Raw genomic sequence first — 21848 nt, forward strand, 5'->3', positions numbered from 1 at the left:
AAAGTTTCAAATGCTGATTTTACATTTGGAGAAATGCTAACTTAACTACGCCCACTGTAAAACGAACGAATTCAAATGTTGTGTCACCATTTTTGTATTGTAAATTCAGCATTTGAAACTTGACGGGCTTTTTTTTAACAATTTAAGTGCTGAACCAGCATTTAATTTTTTCCGTGTAAACATTCGAGAAATGTCAAATTTCCTCGGATCAAACATTTGTTTTTGAAGATTGTTTCTCATTTTTTCTCCTAAAATTCTCAGATATTTCAGATTAAATTGCGAACAGAATCTTCCGAAAAATTTGAAGAAAAATATTCAAAGCTTTCTCAATTAATGCGTATTTTATTGAAATAAATTTGGCAACGTCTACAGGTTCATTCGACGTTTTTCCTTTGCACGGCAGTGTACGCCTCCGCGTCCATTTTCTTAGATACCCCGAATCAAGTTAGTTTTTTGTCAAATTCTTGACAGTTTCATTCGAGGGGCTTGGCGGACCAGTGGAATAAGTGCAGTTTTTGCCATTTCAAGAAATGCCTGTTTAAAATTTCAAAATCATATATGGAAGCTTCATCGCGGAAGTAGAGTTCAATTAGTTTTTAATGCTTTAACATTGAATTTTAATAGTGAATTTTTCACAGAATAAGCTTGAGACTAGTTTTTGTTGGACTTCATTTTGCAATTAGGAACTAAAATTTCTGGATCAATTTAGGAACAACGTAGAAATCACCATTTTCCATTTTTTACTGATTTCTTTATGAAAGAGCCAGAAATGCCTAATTGTAAAATGTAGTCCGGTTAAAATCATTAATGATTCAATGGGCCTGTTGCATGCAAGAGATGCAGCCGCGCGAATAGACTTTATAGAGGTTAAATGACACGAAAATTACGATGGTCACATTGAAAAAGTCTGAAATACACTCCTTACTGCGCAATTTGCGTTGTTAGGAACGCGCTTTTTCAAATTTCCCGCGTCTGGGGGCAGTTTTCTAATCACCGGAAACGAGCAAACGGCGGGCTCGGTGATTTCCGGAAGATGCCGAGTCGTTGTTGTTGTTGTTGTTGTTATTTTTTCCTTCAGTTTGTTCACAAACCCAACGTGATCTCTTATAGTGGTCCATATACGCTTTATGCGATCACCAAATCGATCAACTTTTAAATATCCAATGCAATCCTTCTACATTTCATTTCACGATATCACGAGCTCCGATTTTTAGGTTATGTTGTCAGTTTTAGTTGACCGGAAATAGCCGCGAGTTGCCGTTAATTGTTTCCGTAAGAAAACTGCCCCCTGACGCGGGAAATTTGAAAAAGCGCGCTCCTAACAACGCAAATTGCGCAGTAAGGAGTGTATTTCAGACTTTTTTAATGTGACCATCGTAATTTTCATGTCATTTAAACTCTTAAAAGTCTATTCGCACGGCTGTATCTATTGCATGCAACAGGCCCATTACTTCGAAAACTGCACTTATCCCACTTGTCATCCAAGCCTCTCATTTGTCATGATGCCGGGAGGGATGGGTTAGAGAGAGACTCCTGCAAATGCTACACAGGATCTGAAATTTTATGCAAGGGAGGCCGGTCATAAAATACATGGGAGGATTTGAGGGTCGTATTCATTTATAGTCGTTCCTCAACCGGATTACATTTTGCAATAAGGAACCATTATTTCTGGCCCATTTTAGAAACAACATACATGCCATTGGTTTCCCTATGCAGATATGTGCCTTTATGGGAGAGCCGTGGTTCCTTGTTACAAAATGTAATCCAACTAGTTCCTTTCCTTAGGAGGCCCCAATTGGTTTACATTGAGATTAAGGGAGGTTTACGGAAATCCTCAAAACAGTATCATAAAAAGAACAATTTTTGCCAGCCTCGAGTGAAATTTATCTGTATAACTTTGGAGAAAAATGTTTGGAAGGGTATACCGCAATAAAAACATGATAGTAAGTACGAGTTAATGCTTTTTCTAGGCATCGAATGACGTGGATCAATGACCGCTGAGAGAAATGGTTAGCGTGACCTTGACCTAAATATGCAGTTGACCTACAAATTCAGCCCTCTGGTTAAACAAGATTGCCACTTGTTCTCCATGTTATGTTATTGATTCTCTGCATCTGTTTTCTGAAAAAATACGTGTAATGCATTGTTACATAGCTGTGGGATAAAATCTTATAATCTCTGAGATTATACCGAATCAATATTCAGAGAAAACGTTTTTCTCCAAAATTAAAAGTGTAAAAATCTCAATTTATATCTTTAGGGGGAACAGCATTAGGAAATTGGCAATCTTGGCCCATATAGACAAACGACAGTAATTATATAAGTTAAAATAATTAGGATTAATACTTTGTTGTAGTCATGCACATACCTAGTAAATAAATAAATATATAAATAAATAAATTAATAAATAAATAAAAGGAATTATAATATCCATGGCAAAAGCGCAAAACCACGTATCTCCATTTGCGACTACGCAGACTTCCTGTCGCACTTAATTCTTTCCTGTGAAAATTCGTCAACATAATTTCTTGAAAATTTGCGTGATGTTTCTTCTCTAATAGCAGAATATCCTATAAAAATATCAAGCTGAAAAGTTGGCTCGTTTCTCTTCGAAAGAATCAAATAGCAGCAAAAATTTTGAAACACCGCAATTAAGATATGTGATTTTGAAATTAGACCATCGATATATAGAAATGTGTACGAGTACTGTGACGCGGTTTTTTTTTTTTTTTTTTTTTTTTTTGGCAATTGATTGTGATATCATCATCCCTCTGTTTCAAATCTCGTGGATTAATAAGAACGTTAAGGCTGATAACTAAGGCGTTGTATTGTAAAGGCCCCTAGGAGCTTTTGTTTTTCTAAATCTCAATCCATTATTACACGGAGTTCAATTTTACTTCGTCAGTCTGATTATTCGTTTCTGTTTCAGGGGCTGCAAGCCATCAGATGCCCTGCAGGTTTGTATTTCGATATCGAAAAGCAAACCTGTGACTGGAAGGGTGCTGTCAGGAACTGCAAGCTCAAGAACAAGGAGAGGAAAGCAAAGCCTCTTCTGTTCACAGATGAGCCACTCTGTAAGGTAAGAACTTACATCCTGCTATGTAATAAGCGAATATTCGAACTGTAAATCTAATTCTGCGTGTTTATAAATGGGCCAAATTTGACAGAAACGCACCGAGTTATATCAAGTTTGAACTGAGAGTCAAATTTCAAAGTTGTATCCCTCCATAAGACTTTCAAATAATGCTTACATTCAAGATATTTTTTCTGGTCTTTGATTTTTTGAAGATGGAAAAATATTACACTGGTTGAATTCAAAACTTATTGAATTCAAATTTCCCGACTCTAATTTTTTTAATTTTTTGCCAAAAAGTACTTTTTTGTTGAATTTGGCCCACTTACAAAAAAGCTGCTCCTCTTCTTTTGCAACTATCGAGTAATGTACAAGAAAAGAAAAATATTTTCTGCAGATTACTGCAAGTGCATATGAATGTTTGATAAGTGGATTTAAAATTTTGCAATGAGAGATACCTATCTCTGGCATCTTTTTAGGATATTAATGTTGCGTGGACCACTGCAACATAACATTAAAATACATCTCGAGATCAGCTTAGGCGAGATTACTTTTATTCTACTTTGAAAAAATATCAATAGCTTACATAAAAAAAGAATCGTCACCGAAATCTTTTTTCGACCTTGATTTTAAGATGTTCTATATTACACGCTTCAGATACATAGTGCATGTTATCCAACGTCGGTTGCGAGATGGATCCAACATCAAAAATTGAAAATTACATCAAAAGGGATAAAGCAGTAGGGCCGTCGGACAGTTTCCTTGCGATATCCCGAAACGGGGAAAAAATATTCCTACGTTCTGAGCTACAGATATAAATATTGTACCTATTGATCGTGGATAATTTGCGTTTCGTTACGCCCTCCATCCATGATTTAAAAACAAAATTTGATTGAATAGCTATTCTAGAAACGTTAATGCAGAAAGGTTGCTTACAGTGTTATAAAAAATAAATAACTCTATACACGAGCTCAGATTAAAATACCTCAAGGTAAATTGCGTCGAAAGCATTATGTTGGCATTCCATTAATTCATATGAAGATTATTAGGAGTTCTCAAACACCTCAAAAAATCGCCGTAATTTTTTCGTAGCAAAAAATAGAGGTGTTCGCGGCTCCTTCAATTAGCCAGCTAAGCCATCTTAAATAAGAGCTGAGGTCAATTTTATAAAACTCCCTGAAGGTTCGTTTCTTTAACGAAAGCAATGAGAGTCTGAACTAATTTTGATGATACTCTCATCCGTCAATGCAACGATTCCAAAGAGGTTGAATCAATGCATCTTATTTTATACTTGACTCAAAAAGTGTCCCTTACAGTAAAATGTGAAAGATTTCTCCCAGGAATTCTTGTAACTTTACTATACAACAATATTACTTTGAAATATGTTGTATCGCAAGAGTGAACGAGATTTTTTGGAAGTGTCGATCAAAATAATTTTCAACCCATAGATATTACACATAGAGATATTATTATACTCATTGAGAATAGTTTTGGGCAAAGGCTTTTCATTGCGGATTAAAAAAAAACAAACAAAAAGACAAAAAACAAAAAAAAACAACTGAGGGCATTATTCAAACACAACATGAACAGCATTCATTCAATTTGTAAAACAATTAAAACAATAAAACCGTATCAAGCTAATGATTGATAAACCGTTTTGTCTATCGTTCACAAAGCACATTAGCATACCATTTTTTACGAGATAATTAAATTTTACCGTGTTTCATGAAAACATCACATGCGCGAGAGCGATCGTCGGAGAGTGCCGAAAAAAGACTTCAACGCGGGAGTAGGAAAGTTGACTTCACTTTGCGATACGGAACTACCATTTCTGGCTCGTTTTAGAAACAATGTATACGCCATAAGTTTACCTATGCATATAAATGCTTCTACGCATGGGCTATATTTCTAGTTTCTATCGCGAAATGAAGTCTAATTGACGAAATGATAGTCATGTTTATTGCTATTTCAGTCTGATAAATGAATTAAAAAACAGGCATGACGATGGACCGCTGGACAAGGTACGAATTTAAGCATTCTGATATATATTATTGAACCAAAATTAAACGTAGAACACGATTTTCGCAACGAAAACTACTTAAGCCAACTCCTAACGAAGATAATAACGTATATTTATTTTACATTGGGCACGGGAAGTTTGAACGGCTCATTAGAAACTCAAAGCTCTACGTGAGTCAAATCGCACACTACAACGGTTTCGGCAAGGTTTTTTAATCGAGCAATGTTCATTGTCCACCCTGTTATGTTCAAACTATGAACAATTAGCTATAGCTTAGCCAAAGCTTCAAGATTGAGGTTGCCAGATTTCATATCGCAGACTGTCAGGGTAGCGTTTTGCACGCGATGTGGCTCATGTAGAGCATTGAGTTTTCAAGAGCGAGAGGTTTGAATTATGCGTCAAGAAACATTAAATACTTTGATAAGGAATCAATTTCAGTAATTTTGGTCGCACGATTCGTGTTTTACGTTAAATTTTGGTTCAGAAACATGTATCAGAATGCTCAACTTCGTACCCTGTCTAGTCGTCCATTTATCGGAACACAAATAAAATGTGTAAGCCATTAGATTTGATAGAGCTCATTTCAAACTTTTAACGAAGTGGCAGTATTTCATCAGCTTGGTTTCAATTGTGTTACAGGATGGGCAGCTAGCTTGCGGAAACGGCGAGTGTATGGACCGTGGTCTTTTCTGTAACGGCGACAAGGATTGTGCTGATGGATCCGACGAAAACACTTGTGGTGAGTTTAAGAAGTCCAGTCATTTTCATTGTTAAATTAAACCGCATTTAATAGATCGAAACTAAGCTCGTAAAGACTTTCATAAGAATATGCGCAAAACTAAGACATAGCATAGATAAATCCACCTTATTTTCGCAAAATGACTCAAATTGGGTAATATTGGAACTGAAATTTGTCCAAGAAATTAGTTTTTCGCTTACACCGTTGCAAATTTCAGTCACTTCGCTCTCTTATATTCTGAAGTCAAAAATGCTCAGTATATTTTTTGACCGAATTCGTCCATGTTTGGAAATAGACTCTAAACAGTGACGTGGCTAGGAATTCTTTAAGGGGGGGATCCATTTACATTATTTCGTGTACATCCCTGATAATATTTTATGTCTGCCCTCCAAAAATCAACGAGACTAAGGGAGGGGGACTGAGGGGGGATTAACGAGGCTAAGGAGGGTCCAGACCCCCTGGACCCCCCCTTTTGTCTACACCACTGACTCTAAACAAAGAATCAATTGTCTGCAATTCGTTTATTTTCATGAAATCGTCCCGTAAACTTCCTATTCGCCTGAAAAGATATTTCCTCAATGGCGGACAAATATATTCGGTAAAAAAAAACTCAAAACGCGAAAATACCGATGAATTACCGGCAAATCCCGTGGATTTGAGCTCGAAGCTAGATGATTGTTTACTGGAATCTCGAATGATTTGTGGCCTCTGGCGGGGACTCAGCACTTAGCAGTCATGCCAAGAAACGAGATTTAATTTGTCAGGCGTAACAGAAGCTTGCAATTGCTCGCGGCAGCGTTAGAATTCGTAAACGAGGATGAAAGCCCCGATCTATCACCGCGGTGAGCTCTGATTGACAGCGCGAGTCGTTGAACCGGTGAGCACCGTTGCCAAGTTCCCCTTTTATTTTTTCGTTTTTATGTTCAGTTCTAATCGAACGGAAACGTTAACCAAGGACGTCCCGTGAAGGGATGGCGGCAGGGCGTTGACGAAGAGATATTTTTGTGTCAGTTGCCCGTTAACCTCTGGCATTGGAAAAAGAAGTCGCTTGGATCTAGAGTCCAGACTTTTAAAGACATTGGCACGGAAAAAAACTCTTAATTCAATCGGACTTTTTGCTTGAATCAAAAGGAAATTTGCCTGAATCAAGAGGCTGGTCTCTTCGATTCAAGGAAAATCGGATTGAATCAAGAGTATAGTTTCTTGTCAATGTTATTAAGAGTCTGAACTACAGATCCAAGCGATTTTTTTTCCAGAGAAGAAGATAGGCATGCGTGGCGCAAAACGCCAGAGTGCATTGTAGGAGTAACTTTTATGTATCACCGTATGATGGGTTGAATAAGTAGCCGAGGTTTTAGAAAAATATTCATTTTTATTTTATTTTACAAATTTTTAAAGAATACATAAAATAAAAGTACCTTTCTAACACCTCGGCTATACTGATTCAACCTATCATACGGTGATAAAAATGGTGTGACTTTTATGCATGTTGAACACTTCTTTTGAAAATTTTATGGATGAGTAAATTTCATATTGATCCTCGTGGATTAGATTCTTTGTCCATATTAGAAAACATGCAATCATGCATCATTGCAACATGCTGGCACGACAATTTAGGTGAAACAAAAAAATCGACGTTCCCCGGAAGAGAGACATAACTCCACTCAATGGTTCTTATTAAATTGTCTCGAACAGTGCAAATTTTTACAAGTATAACCGTTCAATTTTTCAAACAAAAATTCTGATTTTTACGAGTGATCAGAGAAAAAATTTATATATTTTTAGCAAAAAATTTCACACAGCTTCCTTGTTTTGATATGCTTCGTGTGTATGAATTTCAATACATCAAGACGTAGTTTGGTTCCCGACGAAAATCGACGAATTGTGTCAGTTGAATCATAAACGCTAATTCAGCTACCTGCACTGTTAACAGTTACATTCAGAGGACGTAAGTTTAACCGTGCGGGTACTTGAATCAGCATTTAGGCCAATTCTCGCATAGTTTTGAAGTTCAAATTGCTATTTCAGCGTGCAGGTGTGTCATTTTATTCAAATCTGTGGGGGGTGGGGAGCGCTTTTAGGCGAGAAAAAGGTTAAATTTAAAATGCAGGAAAGGAACTTCGGCTCAATTCGAAAAATTTTCTCAATCCATCAACACTGCGGCGGGAAAGTTGCCAGTTCAATCCGTGAAACATTGAGGTCTCTATATTTAATTTAAAACAATTAATCTTTTTAACTTGCCAATGATCATGCAACCCTGTCAGTGAACTAGTTAATTAGTCAGAGATGACGATGCGGTGGTGGTAAGTGGCAATCAGTGATCTGTAATCAGCGATCAGCGACACTCAGTAATTATGTAATAAAATAAAACGACCTGACCTATCAGTGTCTCACTTGGCTCCGGCCGACACACGTGCAGTGGATCTAAGCGGTGTTGGTCGCGTCGAGTAAGCCATCTCTATTACTCACGAAAGAAAGCTCTGGGTGCAAAAACCATAATGACTGAGTTAACTGAAAATATACGCACGGTATTCCAAATTAAATGATGAATGAATGGGTCACTTGCGTTGGTCACAAAATCGCGATTCGATGCCTGATTCTTGTAGATTGGCTAAAAATTATAAGATCCGTCCAAACCGCACCTTTCTACGCTCCATATTAATCGAGATATTGCCATTTGAAAAACCGGGTTTTTGACGTCATCCACCGTCTTAGTGACCCCTTGGGTCTCTTCCACCTGGCTTTCATCAGTCAGTGACCAAGTTCCAAAGTTCACAAGTTTCAAGTTCCAAGTTTTATCCAAGTTTCACGTCAGACAACAGTACAATTGTGCATCTTACTGATTGATGAAAACAAGGTGGAAGAATCCAAGGGTGTCACTACCGTGATGGATGACGTCAAAAACCCGACTTTTCAAAGGCCGATATTCTCGGTTAATATTGGACGTAGAAAGTTGCGGTTCGGACGGATTTTATCATTTGTATCCAATCTACAAGAATCAAGCATCAAAACACGATTCTGTGACCAGCGCAACTTACCAATTAAGGAATCAGTTCCGTATACTGAAATGAAACCATATGGTTTAATGACATTTTTGTGTTTGAGCATTTTTAATAGGGGATGGTAAACATTTAAGGGGGCCTCTGATCCTCCCCTGACCTAATTTCTTTGGTTTTTACTTGTTTGTCACCGCAGAAATTAATGAAGTGAATAAAAATTCCGCTCGGCCTTAAAACACGTAATTTTTTGGCTAAACTTTTTAAAAAAATCCATTTTTTAAAGAAAATTTGAGGGGTAATAGCTTCCTTAACACGGCTTATACGAAAAGATGTCAAATGAAAAATGCAAGGGGGATTGATCCTTTGCCCCCTCCCTCTTCTAAAGCGCTCTTCAACTTTGCAACTCGGCAAATCTGTGTCTTGTCGGTCACACTTTGTCGTCAAGTATGGTTCAAAACTAAAATTGAAGTGTAAGTTCACTTTCCCATCTTCACTGGACGTGATGAAACATTGCCAGACCCACTCAGCACTTGCAATTGAGCAACGCTATCGTGAAACATGCTCCCTTGCAGTGAGACAGCACATAGCACCACGGTGCAATGCAAGCTAGTGTCCTCGGTGTTGGCAGATTGCATGCTAAAATTCACCGATTTTCCATTGTTCTGTCGAGGAAAAAGTCTTCCGCATAGAACTTGGCAATCATGCATGCACTCGTGCCCGTTGGACAGCTTCCTCACTCAAAGAGTTTTAATTAAAATGACACAGGAATCATGCCATGGCCACGAAGCTGTTGGGAGCAAAAGTGATGTAACAATGTCGCAACATTGAAACTTTTTCACCAAAATTTTCTGGATGCTAGTATTGAATTCAAGAGAATACCTTACACAATCTCCTAATATTTAACGAGACTAATCTAAACAGCTGTGAGATCGTTTGCGATACAGATAAACGGTGAAAGTAATATAATAAATAAGTAAAATCATTAAATATAAGTGTGAATAAATAAATAAACGTAGAAAATCAAGTCACGACGTTTTGGGGAAGAAGCAGTTAGGAGTGATTTTGACCTTAGAATTCTGTCGATTCGTCCGGTCAAAAATGTGAGGTCGAGGAATTACATATTTTAATTGAAAGTGAACCGTGCCCCTGAAATTAATTCTTATGGAGGGAAAATACCTTAAACCTATTTTCCTCTTTTTCACCTTGCCTTGACTAGAATCCTCGCTGAGGAAACTTGGTGAAAATTGCGTACTTTCTCAGATATTTACTCTCTCTTTCCCTTCAAAGTGCATCCACGACGAAAGTGCTAACTTTTCAAAAAATGTTGAAATCAAACTGCCGCTTTCTGTTTTATCGTAAGAGATCTAACAATTCAGGGAATTTTTGGTGGGAATTCACTTCTCCTTCACCCTCAATTATTTACTGAAATGGATACTTAACCTGCGAGGTCGGAAACAGTCTACGTTATTGCTAAGAATAAATATATTTTATTGTGGAAGGAAGTTAAGGAAACTTTAGTAATGCAAACAATACTTAGCAAATGTCTGAAATTTTGGTGATTCGCCGCGGCATGTTTCATACATTTTGTCTCTTTTGATTTTTATGTAACATTTTAACTTCACTGGAAAAAAACACATTGGATCTAGAGTCCAGACTCTTGAAACCATTGACAAGAAAAAATACTCTTGATTCAATCAGATTTAAGCTTAAATCAAAAGGAAATCCGCTCAAATTAAGAGGCTTGGTTCTTGATTTAAGCAAAAATCCGATTGAATCAAGAGTATTTTTTCTTGTCATTTTTTTTAAGAGTCTGGACTATAGGTCCAATGTGTTTTTTTCCAGTGTTGTTTTGTCACCAATATTCCTATCCTGGACTTCTTTTTGTGATACGATTGCGACCTGCGGGTGAGGAGGCCGGTCAGAAATTAAGAATCAGAGTTGGGCTGAATGGGGAAAGTTATGGTGATTGGTGAGCTGCACTCCACCTGCCTCCTCCCCATCAGGAGGCCCCCGCCTGATTGTTAGTATCACAGATTCGTGGCACATGGCACTCAGCCAGGCCTCCATGCCTATGTCTAATCAAATAGTGTCGCGTGCGTGGCATTAAGCTCAGCTTAAGTTCTAGTTCAAATGAGAAATTGAAGCGATACACCTTGAGATTTTGCATGCTTTTGACGTGCGTGACCTAATAAACTCGTTTTGCTCTATAATTTCTAAATGAATGCATTTCTGAAAAAATTGACATCGTTGTGATAAAAATTAGTAATTCTTTACTTCGCCGGCACAATGGGTAACGCTGAAATTACCCATGTCTCAGTCTATAAGTAAGGGAGTAGAAGAAACATGCAAAGTTCCCTCTGGTAGGATGGCATGCAACGATTTCATTTGAATTTCGTTATAACAACTGGACGCATTTATTCGGGCTACACGGATGTCCGTGTTGCATACGCTCGGAAAAGAAGGCGTTTTGACTCTCCAGGCTGTCCCTGCATTCCAACCGCGGCGCAGCGCACAATGGATCGGGTCAATGAGAGAGGTCGGACCAAGTTCGGAAACTTTAAACGCATATAACTCCGTGTATTCAAAACTTTGAGGTTCTAAAAGTGGTTCCATTGGTTTTCTCGTGAAATTTTCTACGGCAAGCACCTTTTGAAATTTAAAATGTGACAAAATAAACACCAAAATTTGCAGTTTCAGTCAAAAATTTCATGTTCGGCCTCTCTAATTGACTCGATCCATTGTGCGGCGGTGGCGCGGCAACGGAGGGCACCGCATTGGTGGATCCACCAAATTGGCAACATTGTCTTTCCTCCATTTAAACCTATGGAAATGGTTCCGATTCTTGGAGGGGTCAGGTGCTTCGACAAGAATCGATTGTTTAGAATCGGTTTAAATGGAGGAAGATATTCATAAGTTTACCAGGGAATTCGTGTTTTATCAAAGGAAATTTGGCAACGCCTGAAGGTTCATACGGCGATCTTCCTTAGCACGGCAGTATATAGGTACTCTAATTCTGATTGAATCCGTAATATTTTTTCCGTAATAATTTTTGCTGATAATGAATCTAACAAATTGATCCGTTGTATGATTTCAGACAACGACAACGACCCGAACCGCGCGCCGCCTTGCGACCCGGCCGTGTGCGTGCTGCCCGACTGCTTCTGCTCGGAGGACGGCACGGCCATCCCGGGCGACCTGCCCGTCAAGGATGTCCCCCAGATGATCACCATCACTTTCGATGACGCCATCAACAACAACAACATCGAGCTCTACAAAGAGATCTTCAACGGCAAGCGCAAGAACCCCAACGGCTGCGACATCAAAGCCACTTTCTTCGTCTCGCACAAGTACACCAACTACTCCGCCGTCCAGGAGACCCACCGCAAAGGCCACGAGATCGCCGTTCACTCAATTACGTAAGTCATCACGCACTTTCATTCCAGCCCCAATCTCGATCCAGGCTCCGCACCAATTCTGCCGTACTAAGGAAAAACGTCATATGAACCTCCTGACGTTGCAAAAAATCTCTTTGGATAAACCTCGAATTTTTTGGGAAAATTTGCGAACAATTTTCTTTCAATTTTTCAAAGAATTTTGTTCTAGATTTGATCTTAGTAGCATGAAATTTTCAAGGATAAAAATTCATAACTTTTCTCAAAAATAAAAATTTTATTGAAGTAATTCTGGCAACTCTCGAATGTTCTCGAATCTGGCAAAACTCAGCACGGCAGAATTCCGCCGTGCTGAGTTTTGCCACCGTTTGACGTTTGACGTTTTGCCACCATTTGAGGAAACACGTCGTATGAGTCTCTAGACGTTGCCAAATTTCCTCAATACGACAGAATTCTGCCGTGCTGAGAAAAAACGCGAATTTCCTTGTTAACTTATGAATATTTTTCTTTCAATTTTTCAAATAAATTTGCTAGCAATTTCACCAAAAGGTCCTAAAAATTTCAAGAAAGAATATTCATAGACGTTACCAGATTTTCTTCCGATGAGATGCGTCTCCTTCGAATTTGGAGAGACCATAGACTAGGTCAAAATTCAAAAAAGTTCCTACAATTTCCAAAAAAAATAATATTATCTCACAAGAAATTTGGCAACGTACACATTTTCACCGTGTGAACACTCGAAACGTGCCGAGTTGCTTCTGCAAAATTGTTTTTCAGGGAAGTTATGGGTATTTCCTCAACCATTCAAAAAGGCTAACTAAAATTTTAAGGCGAGGTCTCTGAACAATTCACACACAAAATCTAACCGTTCTGTAGAGAATTCGTATTTTTAGAGGAAATATCGCAACATATACGGCTTGGTCATACGACGTTTTTCATTTGCACGGCAGGAATGCAGGTTGCCTTAATTTGTGGCCTGAGACGACCTTTGATAGAGGGCAGTCAAAATCCTGATAGCATTTACCGTTCAAAATCCATTTAGATACTTTGCTGTAGCACGTCATGAGGCAGGAGTTAGGAGAATGATATCAGAACTTGCATTACACTGAAAAAAAATTCTCGGCGTTTTTACCAAGGTCCGTTGGTACCTTTGTCATCTCACTTTTTTACCAATTATTGGTAATTTTATCAAGAGAGACTGGTAAGCTTACCTAAAAACCGGTATTTTTACTGTTTTTTTAGGGTAAGAATACCACTTTTATTGGTAATCAATTCCCGGTAACTTTGCCATTTTATCTCGGTAATTCTACCACAGTCGATAAAAAATATTGGCATTTTTACCGGGGTCCAGTAAAATTACCGAGAAAGTCAATAATTTTACCGAGATTTCTTGGTAAAATTACCAATTCCATAAATGGTAATTTTATAAAGAAAAAACTGGAATTAAATAGAACCCTGAATTCTTCTTAATTTTACCCTTTCCTTAGTAAATATACCGAGATTTTTTTTCAGTGTACCTTCACCCAAAAGTTAACATTGGTCCGCAACAAATATCATTTCTCGGGATGAAATTTTTGAGTCATTGTCTCAATGCACGCATCCCTACCTTTCCGCAAAGAAGAGAGTCTAGTAGAAAATTCCGCATTATTGTAGATATAGCCTTTACCACCTGTGGTATTCCGACTCGAAGCTAATTTTTCTGGGGCCTTTCCACTTCCGACAGCATAATCACACCGCATGATCAAGTGGAAGAATGCCAGGCATTGGACAATGGTTACGTCATTCTTCACCGTCATCCTCGGATGATTTGTGCTTTTAGTCTGGTTTGAGCCCCTTTTCACCGTGCGTGTAGTCGTTGAATCCTTGCGAAGCCAGGTGGCAGACGACCATTGATCGTTGATCGTTGATCACTTGACCGTCGGGATTCGAGAAGTTCAAAGTCGGTCCGTAAATCACAGTTTTGTCATTGACCACGGGAAGAAACAACTTTCTCCAATCTCTGAATTCTGAATGAAAAAGTTCAAGAGCCCGGCCCTCCGCGCAGTCATGCGAGCCAAAGTTGGCGTGCGACTTGCGAAAACCATCGGTCGGGTGCAAGCATGTGGTGCAATTGGGCGTATTTATGCTGAGAGGAATTATATGCATAGGATTTGAACAACATAGTTCCTTTTAGCTTAAATACGTCGATTAATTACCTCATTATGGCGTTTCAAAAACTTGTCGAAAGTAACGAAAACTTTACGTGCTTAAGGTCAATACTATGAGGAATCTTTTCATGGTCGCTGTATATTTTCTCTTTTTAGGAATCACTTTGCAAAGCTTAAATAAGCAGAGTACGAGACGCATAGGTGCAGTTTTTGCCATTTCAAGATATACGTGTTAGAAGTTTCAACATTACACGGGTCCTCATGGCAGAAAGAAAATTCAAACTGACTTTTTTAATGCTTATAAATTGGACTTTGGGAGCGAATGTTTCACAGTATATGCATTAAAACTAATTTTACTTTCTACAAGTTTTACCATCTAAATTTTGTCAAAAACTGTACTTATGCGCCTTGTCCTCCAAGCCCCCAATTACTACATAATTTGCGTGAAAATATTTATGGAGTGCAAAAAATTGATTATTCTCGCTTATCTTGGAGTAACTTACAGCGTTTCTTGAAATTTTATATCTCCCAAGTGCGCGCTTAACTTTTAATTTAAATTGTAAAAATTTATGAGAAAAAGAAAAAAAACTTAAAAGCGTGATTCAGATAAAAAAAAGTGGAATTCAAGACGATCACAAAAAATCAGCCGCAATGTTTAAAATGAACAGATTAATTATTTTTCGAATAGTGACGGAACAGTGACGAAAATGACCTTCTCATATAAATACGATGCTCATTTATGATTCCGTCATGTCACTCTCCGGAGAAATTTCTTGGATTGTAATCGAAATGCCTTTGAACCATAAGTATGTGGTGAGTGATTCATCATTTCAATGAGGAGATTCGCAGTAAAATCATTGATGATAATCATCCTGATGAATCCCTTAGTACCTGACAAGCACTCGGAATCTGGAATCAGACAGGGTGACATCATATAAAACTTGAATTAGATAGTTAGAGGAAAGGTAGGTTAAAAATACTAAGATTCGTCACCGGCTCAGAATTTTCCGTGATGCAGTCCTTCTGAGTGCATATTGACGAATATAAATACTGTCAGACAACCTATATATTTTCGCGCGACGATATTTTATAGGCATGTCAGGTGCTGTGGTTTCTTGACTGGGTCTGGTGTCCTGAAAAATATTATTACAGAAATCCTGCAAGTATTTTCCTCCAAGATATTCATCGTATATTATCATAATGTCGGCCAACTTTCTTGAAAATTTGGATATTTTACCATTAAGCGTCCGCATTATAATATTCGATTGAGAAACTCTGAGTAAAATCTAAGTTATTTCGTCCTCGAGCATACTCAGTTGCCAACAATTAAAGCATTATGAGAATAGAATGGTATCTACTATTCTGTGAAGTGAAATTCGCGGATATCAGTAGGCGCAGGCAATAAGCAATCGCCGGCACTTGCAAGCAACATGAGATTGCAATAATTCCTCCGACGTGCTAAAGGTTTTGTTTGTGAAGAACTTCAATAGCCTTTTATAGCCGATGGCGATTAAGCAACAGCCAGGCGATAAAGTGTATTAAACGTTACTAATTACGGATTCTAGGACTTAGTGAGTTTTTGGAATTCTGCTCTCTTTTTGGGCCGTAGTATCTTGATTTATTTTGCGAGGAAAGCTCTGTACTTTAGATGGATGCCAGCCATTACTAATATATTAGAGCGCCTTCAGTTTCGTATGATACTGTGCAATACCTCTGGTGTGAAATAGTTGCTTCAAGCGCCGTGGCAGGCGGGCAGCCAGTGCGAAACACGCATTGGCGCCTAAAAACCTAATAGGGATACTTCACGCGTTGCGCAATGCGTGAAGTATCCCTGTTAGGTTTGTAGGCGCCAGTGCGTCGCCGCTCCGCTTTGTGTTAGGCTCTAATATTTGATCTGGCGAAGTCAGCGTTATTCAACTCATGATTTTGAAATGTTTGCACATCCTGTATAGATTATTCTCATTTTAAGTGATGAAAAAAAATATGTAGGTATTAAAGGAAAATATAACGTGTGTTTTGTAAATATTGAGGTGGTTCCGTATTAAACTTAATGATTTCCAAAACACATGAATTTCTACACAATTTTTCATAGCCTCTTTTAATCGATGGCGAAAAAGCAACAGCCAGGCGATAAAGTGTAAAGCCCGGCGATAGGAACTATAGCCCGGCTGCATAATTTTTTATCGCTTCGTATAGCCCGGCCGTATGATTTTCTCCGCATTCTACAGCCAGCTACATGATTTTCTGTAGCCTTCTTTAGCCGGCTAGAAGAATTCCCATGGTATTTTGAAACACAGCTCTTATCGCCAATTTTTACCAGGGTTAGCCATGGTAAGTTAGGCTAGGTGCTGGCCACAATTGGTACAATGAAGATTAACCGATCAGTTTGTTAACATACTAGTTAGGTTATAACAAAGTTTCTTAAGTTTTATCAAATCTTATGTATTAACAATTATCTCAGGTTTTAACGAATCACCTTAGGTTTCGACAAATTAACAAAATATTTTCAAATTCCTAATTTTGTGGATGACGTCAAACCCCCTGAAGTAAAAGTTCCGACCACGACAATATGTTATTCGAGGGTCTATTTTTGACTTGAGTATCGAATGCGGTCCATGAAGCTGCGATCGATCTAGATCAGGAGCGACAATTTCTGACCCAAGTCTTGAGACACAGGACAAGTTTTTGCACTCCGTAACTCGTGCCTCGCGCATGCGCATCCGTCGCCCGATCGCAACAAAACCGCATATTTTCAATCGGTTAAATCATGGTTTTATCTCCGAAATTTGGCAGCTCCGCGCTAGACTGGTCGCATTCCGATGTGCATAACTTACTCCTGTCCGTCTGGACCCAGTGGACACGTGGTCTGTTTTTTGCAATTTATGTCATGCCCATAGTACCAATTGCTCTCGCACTTTGTCCCTTGGCCGCCTGCGCAGCGCGTCCAGCAACGCAACGGGCGAAACATTGGCAACGCTGCCAAATAGGCCGTAAAAATGAGGGTTTACTTCGCAAAATTTTCCCAATTTTTAACATCGGAGGGAGAGGTTTTAATAATTTCATTTCTCCTTCACCTAAAACTGCCTTGACTGCGTTTAGCAGAAGGGAGCCTAGAACAAGATAATGTTTGTTCGGATTACTTCGCAAAATTTTCCCAATTTTTAACATCGGAGGGAGAGGTTTTAATAAATTCATTTCTCCTTCATCTAAAACTGCTTTGACTGCGTTTAGGAGAAAGGAACCTAGCACAAGAGAATGTTTGTTCGGATTACTTGAAAATTTTGGAGACTTTGCTTCATATATGTACATAAGTCACAGAAATTTGCGCCAAAATTTGCACAGCCGTTTTCATGTAAAATATTGAATGGTCCGAATTTGGCAATAGCTGCAGAGGTACACTGAAAAAAAAATCTCGATGTATTTACTAAGAAAAGGGTAAAATTACCAAGAATTCAGGGTTCGATTTGATCCCAGTTTTTTCTCGGTAAAATTACCATTTATGGAATTGGTAATTTTACCCAGAAATCTCGGTAAAATTATTGAACTTTCTCGGTAATTTTACTGGACCTTGGTAAAAACGCCAATATTTTTTATCGACTGTGGTAGAATTACCGAGATAAAATGGAAAAGTTACCGGGAATTGATTACCAAAAAAAGTGGTATTCTTAACTGAAAAAAAAACAGTATAAATACCGGTTTTTAGGTAAGCTTACCGGTCTGTTTTGGTAAAATTACCAATAATTGGAAAAAAAAGTGAGATGGTAAAGATACCAACGGATCGTGGTAAGAACGCCGGGAATTTTTTTTCAGTGTAGCTTGGATCCTTTATGTGATTAACGCGGTCCACTTTATCCAATCATTTAAAGTTTACTAGCTCATTCGACTTGATAAACTTTTATTTATAAGGCACTCCATGTTTTCAAACCAGTAAGTATCAGAAATTATGATAGTTTGACCAAAATTTGACAATGTGTTTTCGGTATATTTGATGAAAACGTGATGCAACTGTAGCGCACTTTTGACAGAAATTTAACGTGAATATTTTCCCTGGTAAAAATTGGCAGTAGAATCTGTGTTCCAAAATACCATAGACCTACAGCCGGCTGTAAGATTTCCAATAGCTTCTATAGCCGGCTACACAATTTCTTTTAGCCTTTTATAGCCGATGGCGATTAAGCAACAGGCAGGCGATAAAGTGTTTTAAACGTTACTAATTACGGATGCTAGGACTTAGTGAGTTTTTGGAATTCTGCTCTCTTTTTGGGCCGTAGTATCTTGATTTATTTTGCGAAGAAAGCTCCGTACTTTTGATGGATGCCTGCCATTACTAATATATTAGAGCGCCTTCAGTTTCGTATGATACTGTACAATACCTCTGGTGTGAAATAGTTGCTTCAAGCGCCGTGGCAGGTGGGCAGCCGGCGCGAAACACGCATTGGCGCCTACAAACCTAACAGGGATACTTCACGCGTTGCGCAATGCGTGAAGTAACCCTGTTAGGTTTGTAGGCGCCAGTGCGTCGCCGCTCCGCTTTGTGTTAGGCTCTAATATTTGATCTGGTGGAGTCAGCGTTATTCAACTCATGATTTTGAAATGTTTGCACATCCTGTATGGATTATTCTCATTTTAATTGATGAAAAAAAAGCATGTATTAAAGGAAAATATAACGTGTGTTTTGTAAATATTGAGGTGGCTCCGTATTAAACTTAATGATTTCCAAAACACATGAATTTCTACACAATTTTTCATAGCCTCTTATAATCGATGGCGAAAAAGCAACAGCCAGGCGATAAAGTGTAAAGCCCGGCGATAGGAACTATAGCCCGGCTGCATAATTTTTTATCGCTTCGTATAGCCCGGCCGTATGATTTTCTCCGCATTCTACAGCCAGCTATATGATTTTTGTAGCCTTCTTTAGCCTCAAAATCGTTTTAATTGTCGCTCAATATCACACCATTATCCACTGTACTTCTTATTCAATCTGTATTTCTGACTCATCCATGAAAGCAGTTACCTGAGAGAGGAATCTAAAGACACATTGGTGTCATTCATAAAATGCGTAACGCTTTAGAAGAGATGGGGTGGGAGGGAGGCGTTACGCCATTTTGTTCTTACGTTTCAAAGGTTAAAGACCAAAATATGCTCAAAAGGGGATATTATATGGGGAAAAGGGAGGGAGGCGAAAAATTCAAAATTCCGCGTTAAGTATTTTATGAACAGCCTCATATGTTGTCTCTAAAATGAGCCAGAAATAGTAGCTCCTTACCGCAAAATCTACTCAAAATTTCCGTCAGAATGGTGACGCGATTACTCGAGGCATGCGTCACTCCTTCACCGCCCAAACTTTTCCGCAATGATCGTCTTCCTAGTTTTCTAAACTTTCATCTCCCCGGTAACTGATTGAGGAAATTCCGTGTGCGATGAACTAAAGCTTGACCAACTTTGAAATTCAGTTGGAAAGTTCCAGTAACAGCTTCCCCCGGGGAGGCGACGCTGTTGACAAGTTTCCCTCAGATTCATTCGATGCCTCACGAAAGCAAGCATAGAAAAAGTTAACTTTTTCTCCCTTTTCTTTTCTGCGGCTCCCCGTAAAAGCCATGAATAATTATAGCAAAGTCAGAACTCAGGGTAAGGTAATTGAATTTGATCAACGATGTGCTACTGTTGTCAGGAGTTGTTGTGATCCCTCGTTGTTTGTTCCAATTTTTGGGGGAAAGAAATCATTTATTTTTTTCAAATTTTCAGTAATCACTGCTGCAAAATACTTTCCACAAAGAGAAGTGTACATGGTTATACTAAATTACTTATTTTTCGGACTCCGCTGCAATAATGGAAGAATAACTCCAAAATTGTTCACATCAATTAACCCCTTAGTTTCTATGGACTCTGTCGAAGTTATGTAATAATGAAGAATCGTCACAACATGACAATTCTTTCTCTTCTCATTCTCCTACTGCCTTTTATTTTTTTCCCTACTGACAACCAGAAAATAGCCCTGTTTGTCAACTTTTTAAAAACCGAATACGGATAAATCACCAATAAGTATAAGAGACTCGTCAAACCAATAAAGCAAAAAAAAATTGAAACATTCAGTTATCCTCGGGCAACACGAATGTAAAATATCTTAGTATGTACTCTTTTGTTTGTAATGATTCATTTTTCATTTTTTCTCAAAATTTTCCCCGCGGAAAAATATGAAAAGTTGGAGAAAATGTCAAAAATATCATGTTTTTCCTATCTTTAGAGGAAATTCCGATGACTTTTTGATGAAGATAAATTTTAATGCAAAATTTGGCTGGCTAAGCTACATAGATCATGATGATTGATTTTTAAAAAAAAATCAAGCCATATAAGCCAAAAATAATTCAAATAGTAGTAGTAGTAGTAGTAGTAGTAGTAGTAGTTCTTGTAAGTTTTTTTTTTATTACACTGGAAAAAAAACACATTGGATCTAAATTCCAGACTCTTGAAAACATTGACAAGAAAAAATACTCTTGATTCAATCAGATTTAAGCTTAAGTCAAAAGGAAATCCGCTCAAATTAAGGGGCTTGGTTCTTGATTTAAGCAAAAATCCGATTGAATCAAGAGTATTTTTTCTTGTCGATGTTTTTAAGAGTCTGGACTCTAGATCCGATGTGTTTTTTATTCCAGTGTATTTCTCATCTCTATGTAGTTTGAAATAATACTTGTTTAATTTATTTTTGGCTTGTAGCTCGTTTTTTTTTTAAAAATCAATCACCATGTTTGATGAAGATATTTGTGTATCGGATGGGGAATAGATAGACTGATAAGCTGTAACCTGGCAGCTGCGGTTGATCAATCATGCGCTTTCTTTTTGGAGGCACTCCAGATTGAGTAATGTTGAGTTTTGGAAGTTGGGCTGCGTGCACGGTGCACGCGTGCTGCCTGCGGTTCGGTTCGGTTCGGTTCGATCGCGACGAAATTTTGCTAATTACCGGCGTAAAAATACATCACCGGAGATGACTCGAGGCGCTGACATGTTTCCTGGTGCGCCATGAGGAAGATGCGTCGAGAAATTTCAATGCACATGTTACTTGCCCCGAGGATTACGTCAAACCGCCCGACTGATTTCGTGTGACGTCATTTTCCGCACGGTTCCGTGGCCTCGTGGAACGCGGGTACCTGTCGCTACCCGAAAATATTAGCACGTCTTCACGACTCAGAATCCGTGAAATTTAAGGCAGTTTCTCGTAATTGGACGTATTTCAGCCAAACGGAACTGTGTGCACTCAGACATGAGCCCTGAGACCCATTAGGATATATGCTTTACAGGGCACACGTCACAATGCACATAGTTCCGTTTGGCAGAAATACGTCCAATTACGACGTGGAAAAGGAGGTTTTATGACGCTGGCAAATCATGTTGATCGCCATGTTTTATTTGCACTTTTAGTGCAAATAAGTAACAGGCTAAGTAGACCTCTCGTCCGTTCCGGGCCCAGGAGCCAAAAGCCG

General features: G+C 38.5%; 1 protein-coding gene across 1 annotated transcript in view; it reads left to right on the forward strand.

The window, feature by feature from the left end:
* serp (chitin deacetylase-like protein serp) overlaps positions 1-21848 on the forward strand; it is a 56947-nt gene that overhangs the window by 23596 nt on the left and 11503 nt on the right. Inside the window, exons 3-5 of the mRNA XM_019043811.2 lie at positions 2930-3079; positions 5733-5832; positions 11926-12247. Of these exons, the coding sequence (XP_018899356.2) occupies positions 2930-3079; positions 5733-5832; positions 11926-12247 (572 nt within the window). The remainder of the gene's footprint in view (positions 1-2929; positions 3080-5732; positions 5833-11925; positions 12248-21848) is intronic.

Source organism: Bemisia tabaci, chromosome 7, assembly GCF_918797505.1.
Source record: "Bemisia tabaci chromosome 7, PGI_BMITA_v3".
Taxonomy (NCBI): Eukaryota; Metazoa; Arthropoda; class Insecta; order Hemiptera; family Aleyrodidae; genus Bemisia; species Bemisia tabaci.